The 7,557-nt window shown below is 32.9% G+C and overlaps 1 protein-coding gene across 1 annotated transcript; it reads right to left on the reverse strand.

The window, feature by feature from the left end:
• Positions 1 to 522: 522 nt before the first annotated feature.
• Positions 523 to 3,817, reverse strand: LOC129896743 (protein HYPER-SENSITIVITY-RELATED 4-like). Its single transcript, XM_055972707.1, has 3 exons — positions 3,377 to 3,817; positions 1,579 to 2,259; positions 523 to 1,081 (listed from the first exon to the last, which is right to left on the reverse strand). The coding sequence occupies exons 1-3, from the start codon at positions 3,719 to 3,721 to the stop codon at positions 614 to 616; spliced, it is 1,494 nt and encodes a 497-aa protein (XP_055828682.1). The 5' UTR covers positions 3,722 to 3,817; the 3' UTR covers positions 523 to 613.
• Between the last annotated feature and the right edge of the window lie 3,740 nt (positions 3,818 to 7,557).

Here is a 7,557-nt window from a genome sequence, read left to right on the forward strand (position 1 = left end):
TTAACGGTTAAACCGATAACCAAATCGATAACGATTAATAACCGATAAACCGATAACCGATAAGCGAATATCTTAATGGTTATATAACGGTTTAGTATATCTATAAACTCATAATTCAATAAAACGAATCGATAAACTTCAAACCAAACTAAATCAGCTGATACGCAGCCCTACTCTACACCACAGGTGGTGTCATGTTCGATTTTTATCCTATACATATTCTTAGGTTTATTACAGTCTAATTTTTGGGTATTAATAATTAAATTTTGAAACTATCTGCTACAGAACAATGAAATAAAAAATTTATCAGTCTATATTTGAGAAAATGTATAAAATAACACTATGATTATTTATAAAATAGTGTGAATATAATAGTATTCTCAACGGGACATACAGCTTAGTCGTTTACATCAGATTAACTAATACAAGATTATATAAACTATCTTCTAATCACGATTAGGTAATATGGATTATCTCACTATAATTCTCATATAAATTGTACAATTTACTAGATACACTCCATTATTATTTATATAGACCAAATTAAAAGGGAAAAAAAGTGTCATATTCTATAATAGCCTTTCTTCTTCTTCTTTTTTTTTTTGCCCGCAATTTAACTTTCCCCATTTGGTAATCCCTTTTCTTTAATCTCATTTTCAACATTTTCCTTCTTTTCATCAACAGAATCCACTTGAGTTATTTCTACTTTATTAGCCTTTCCCTCTTCATTCTCTTTTATCTTTTTGTGAAGAAAATTAATCAACCCTTTAAGGGAATCATCAATTTCATCTTCCTTCAACAATTGTTCTGCCACTTCTGCTGGTGTCACATTGGCTATGTCAATCAATTCCTCAATTTCTTTGAACAATTTATGATCTTTAATACCTAAGTAATTGGTAGCAAGAAGTTTGAAGCCACAAGGTGTGCAATATGTCATGTGAATGTGCATGTCCATTCTACCAGGTCGTAACAATGCAGGATCGAGTTTCTCTATGTGATTTGTTGTGAAAATTATGATTCTTTCGTCTCCACAACTCGACCACAATCCATCAATAAAATTCAGTAAACCTGATAAGGTCACCTGCAAAACAAAATGGCGTATTAAGAGGAAGTATTACAATACACTAATACCAAATCCAAATTTCATATCACCCCATAAACTAAAATGATAGAATATATAATCAGACACTCAAACTTGACCTCAGCTGACAAGTAAACACTACAACTTTGAGTATGTACATCTAGGCACCATAACTTGTTTCCAATGTGTCTGTTGAACACTCCAACTTATAAAATGATCATCTAGACACCTCTAAAATTTATGTGTGACGTTAGCGTCGGGTATCCATGAGACGCAGTAGGGATGAGTTGGAGTGTTTAGTTGCTGCGTTGAGACCAAATTGAGGTGTTTTGATTTTCACTCCCAAAGTTGAAATGTTACTTGCAACTGAGGTGAAATTTGAGTATATGCTTATGTATTACGCCATTTTACTAAAATATATAGCCCCAACTTTTTATTGTGTATACAACTAGAGAGAATAGTAAGATAGGAAATGGAAACTAAAAGACTTAGTTTACCTTGCTTTCTTGCATACGAAAACCATTAATTGAATGAACAACGGAAGCTCGATTAGCCAAATTATCTTGCAAGTCAATGGTACAATCAATGTCTTCCACCACCAAAATGGACTTATTGGCTGTGGCAACCAACAATCTCCGTAACTCCATGTTCCCCCTCAGCGTTGTCAACTCCAAATCATATATATCGAAGTTCAAATAATTAGCCATCGCAGCAATCAAACTCGATTTTCCTGTCCCTGGAGGACCAAACAGCAAATACCCTCTTTTCCATGCCTTGCCAACTTTCCTATAATAATCTTTCCTCTTCACGAATCTCTCCAAATCCTTCAAGATCATGTCTTTTTGGTCTGATTCCATCGCGATTGTCTCAAATGTGGCTGGATGATCAAGATTCACCGGCTTCCACATTTCGTGTAAATTGTACATTCTCTCGCAATCCACAGTGTGAATCTTGATCGTCTTGTTTACGTGTTTTAGCAATTTTGCTTCTTTCATGATGTGAGGCAAGTACGAATTAAGGACAAGGTCCTTGTTTTTGTTGTGAAATGTGACCTCAAAGGACCTGATTTCAGATTTTAGAGTGGAATTTATGTCCCCGGAATTATAGAAGTGTTTAGACTCTGTTTGTCTACAGAGCCAAATCCACTTGAATGTCTGTCCATTATAAACATCTGTCACCTGTTGGAAATGAATCTCAAGATTTTAAAAAGCATATGCACATAAAAAAAACGTATACTTTATGATGTTTTTATACACATTTAACTTTAAGCATTAAATTGACTGACAGACTACTTCCGGAGCCTGTTTGGATTGACTTATTTTTAGGCAATTTATAAGTTGAAAACTGCTTATAAGTTAAAAAAAAGAGTAGGTGCAGGATAATTTTTTTTTAACTTATAAGCTGTTTTCAACTTATAAACTGCTTAAAATAAGTTCATCCAAATAAATTCAAATATTTATTGGGGCTTATTTTAAGTACAAAATGACTTTAAGTTGGTCAGTCAAACACTAAAAAAGCTGAAAAACAATTTATAAGTCAATCCAAACGGCCTCCTAGTCTATCTGGCACGGACTCTCAAAAATGTTGTCGCACTTATGTTGGATCCTCAAAAAATGCTTAACTTTTGAAAGATCCGATACACACCCTTCAATATTTTCTAAAAGTCCAAGCAACATAGCTTCTAGTTTATGTTGGAGTAAAGAATTAAAAGTGTTGTGTGAATGAGAAATGGAAAATTTGAAGTTAACTTCTTTTCTTATAGGAACTATCTCCCTCATTGGTGGTGGAAAAGAAGACTAGCGTGCTAATAAAAAATCGAGAAAGTCCCCTTGCGTTGTCGTTGTCATTCAGCAAACTTGCTTTGAACATGTGTTTTTCACACCTATTTCACTAAGAACTTTTTCTATAAATAAAGAGGTTTACCCTCAGTTTCTATATAGATTCTGAGTCTTTTATGCATATTTTCTTACAAACAAAAAATCGAGTCACATGTGATTTGAGATTGCCTTTGAGTTTGACGAAGTTGTGGACGTTTGAGGTACCGCTACACCTACAAGACGGTATATCTATTTTATCCTGGAAGAAAGTAATTTATCACCTCAAATACAATGAGGTTATTAAATTTCTTAAAGACACACAGTAAATTCTATTGTCCCGGATATTATTTTTTTTACAATAAAAATTTCTGTTTTTCGAGTATATAAAACTTTACTGGTTTACTAACATAGTTTACAAACAGTTTAGACCAAAAGAACAAATAATATGACATGCAGATTTATATGTGCAAGACATTACCTCCTCATTACGTTCCATCGCGATGTTGAAATTCTTCTCCTTCTCAGGCTTACTAATTTTAAGTCGATGGATGTTAGGTGACAACTTGTTTCCCAAATAGATCTCAGCAGCTTCATAAATTTCGTTGTTGACGAGGCCATCAAATTCGTCAATCACCATCGTTAGCTGATTCGAGAACTTAGTGAACATGTTTTTGAGTCCAAAGAAGAGATAGTCATGGAGTTCCCGGGGTATATAGTCGTGGATTATCGAACGAACCAACATGGTTGTCGCAGCAACAGAACCTACTGTCGATAAAACAGTCTTGGCCAAGGCCATTTTCGATTCTGCTGATGAAGAGGACATATTTTTTAAGGGCTTTTTGGCTAGTGGATGTTAGTGTTATGCACCAAATGTGTGACAAAAATAGTAAGCAATATATTGATGCAATTGCAATTGAGGAAAATGGATGGTAAATTTATAGGAAAATCGTGTGAAGAAAAGAACAAAAATAGAGTGTGGAATTGGCCAGAGGAAATATGAAAAAATTGCACCAAGACTAACAATAGTAGTAGTTGGTATTGACTATGTAGACTTTGAAACTTTCCTATATGTGCCCACTAGAACTAACCGGGGTCGGAATTAATTATTTCAGGATAAGTTATCCAATCATGTATATAGATAATTTATCCGATCCCATTACTATATTATAATTGATGGATAAATAATCCAAGGTACACAATACCTCCAAAACACCCATATAGATTGAATATTACTTTTTGTGTGCACTAGGAAATTTTGAAAATCTTATACGAAATTTTTTACTTTACTACTATCATCATGAGATGTTTCTATTTGCCAATTCATAAAAGGTAATATGGGGAAAATGCAAAGTCAACATGAACATAGGTTATTGGAAAATAAGTCTAAGAAGCTTTGGAATTGCAATGAAATACTATATAGTATTTATACTATATTTTTCTCCGACTTGACTCTAAATTGAATATAGGGTCTCTGTGGAGTGTAAATCGGGGTGTTAAGTTGGTAAATCTATTCAATTTTAACGCGTTAGAAAGAAGAAAATTAATCACCATGACCTGTCTAAAGTTTGTTTATGTCTTTATAAATAACAACGATGACATATTCAGTGTAATCCCATAAAATGGGGTTTGGGTTTTTATTGATATGTTAAATATTTTGTTTTCTATTTGTTTCTTAAATTTTCCTAAATTTTTAACGTAATTTCTATATTTTTGTGTTATTATTATTTTATTTTATTAAAATAATTTTTAAAAAATAGATATTTATGAGGCTTAGACCCTATATCTTGAGGTTTACATTTTGCATCATATTAATTAAGTAAAATATTTTGCACCCGCCTTTTAAAATACTAGTCATTTTTAAGGTCAAATAAAGCCATTTCGCCCAGATATTTAATTTTTATCTCGGTATAAACTGGTCACAAGTCTTATCATATTGATGAACTTGTCTTGTTCATTTCATTCTATTTATTCTTTAAATAATTCACACATTTTATCGAATTTGAAAACATACCTTATTCACAAGTCATGTCGGGTGAGACATGATATATATATATATATATATATTTATTGGAAAAGAGAATTATAATATGGAAAATTAAACTCTCATCAATAATGTGATAGTTCATATAGTCAACTAGCGGAACTATTAAAATTTTCCTACATGGCTATAAGTTCAATCTACATTCTACTGCCTTCAAATTGTTTACAAGTTTACCAGATTGGCAAGGCTAGTTTGTGTTATTCAATTGTTCAAAGTTATGCTAAATTGACAAAATTTGATACTATTTTAATTTTATTTTATTTATCTAGTTAATTATTCACAGGTTTTACTGAATTGATAAACTGGCCTATGTTTCAAGAGACTGATTTTCCTAATGATAATTTATTGTGATATTCCTAATTACTGACAGTAAGGATTTTCTTCCAAGCTTTTATCTTTGTTTGAACTTTGTCATTTATAAATGTCAAATGGGTAGATCAATTTTGACGTATTAAAATTTAGGCTTCGAAGTTCTTCAATGAACTTCAACTCAAATCTTGTTCTAAACATCTAAAATTTTAAATATGAGATATTCTTAGTACCTCGATCTTTTTAATATATTGTTGACTCGAAATGATTCATATTTTTAATAAGTCAAATTTTAAAATTTAAACTTCAAAACTCTTCGATAAACGAATTTCAATGGCAACTTGTTTTTCTTTTACAGTACAAGTTCTTCTCCTTTCTCCCATCCTGAAAATTCAAGAAGCTGCAGTTGAAGTTGTTCGTTGATGTGGGTATTTCTAAAAAAATTAATATTCTTTCAGTTTCAGTTTATTAATTTGTCTTACTTTCTTTTTTAATTTGTTATATATAAAATTATTTTTAAAATATTATAAATTATAATAATTAGTCACTTAACATATTCAATTTTATTTTAAAGTAACATAAAAAAATACTATAAATAATAATAATTAATAATTTGAAATATTCTAAAATCATAGAAAATATATGATTGAGTCTCTAAATTCCATTTGTGTCATATAAACTGGGATAGAGGAATAACACATATTGTTTAAATATATATTAAAAATATACTATGAATTACAATAAATAATAATTTAAAATATTTAACAACCATGCAAAAAATTTATTGATTCTCCAAATTTCATTTGTGCCACATAATTGAGCAAAAGGAATAACACATTATTTAAAACTAACATAAAAAGTAATATAAATCACAATATTAACAACTTCAAATAATTCAGAAAACATATAAAATATTGAATTGACTCTCCAAGCATAATTTGGAACAATATGAGTAACATATATTAGGTAATTTCTAGCACACACTCCCATATTTAGTCAAAAAATAATCATTTAGTACAAAATAGCTTGGACACAGTACTTATACAAAGCTGGGGTCTCACCAGCCCAGAATTGTAAAGTTGATAATATAAGGGAAAGCTACCTAACTAACAGTCGTGACCCGAACTAGGGCCAAGCTGTGACATGATGATCGGGATGCGAGGGACCCCAACCAAGCCATTTTAATATACATTGCATTCATAAGGTAAAGAATCATATCATATTTACTAAATCTCCCTATACTTTAAATAATTATATATACAACAATAACAACAACCCAGTGAAATCCCACAACGTGGGTCTGGAGAGGGTAAAGTGTACGCAGAACTTACTCCTACCAAGGTAGGACGGTTGTTTCCGGGAGACCTTCGGCTCAATAAAAGCATAAAAAAGGTTAGATAAGGCTAAGAAGCTCAAAGCGATATGGTAAAGCAAATAACGAGAGCGATACAAATAAAATAGAGTAATCAAAGTACAGAAAATAATAGAAATATAATAGCAAAAATCAGAACACAAGAAATTATAGTGCGCTAATGCGCCTACTAATAAGGTAGAATAACGTGACTATGTACTAGCCTTCTACCCTAATGTGGGTCCTCCACACCCTCCTATCTAAGGTCATGTCCTTGGTAAGCTGTAGCTGCGCCATGTCCTGTCTAATCACCTCTCCCCAATATTTCTTCGGCCTACCCCTACCTCTTGTGAAACCATCTGTGGCTAACCTCTCACACCTCCGCACTGGGGCATTTATGTCTCTCCTCTTCACGTGCCAAAATCATCTCAGTCGCATTTCTCATATTTTGTCTTCCACCGAGGCCACTCCTACCTTGTCCCGAATAGCCTCATTTCTAATCTTGTCACTCCTGGTATGCCCACACATCCATCTCAACATTCTCATCTCGGCTACTTTCATCTTTTGAATATGAGAGACCTTAACTAGACAACACTCCGCCCCATATAACATAGTCAATCTAACCACCACTTTGTAGAACTTGCCCTTAAGTTATGATGGCATATTTTTATCACATAGCACACCGGAAGCAAGCCTCCATTTCATCCACCCTACCCCAATACAGTGTGTGACATCCCCGTTAATCTCCCCGCTGCCTTGCATGATAGACCCAAGGTACTTGAAACTACTTTTCTCTTGGATGGCCTAGTCACCAAGCCTAACTTCTGCGCCAACCTCCTGAGGTGTCTCACTGAACTTGCACTCTAAGTACTCTGTCTTGGTCCTACTCAGCTTAAACCATTTAGACTCCAAGATATACCTCCAATCCTCCAACTTAATGTTAACTCCATTACGAGTC

This window comes from Solanum dulcamara, chromosome 7 (genome assembly GCF_947179165.1).
Source record: "Solanum dulcamara chromosome 7, daSolDulc1.2, whole genome shotgun sequence".
NCBI lineage: Eukaryota > Viridiplantae > Streptophyta > Magnoliopsida > Solanales > Solanaceae > Solanum > Solanum dulcamara.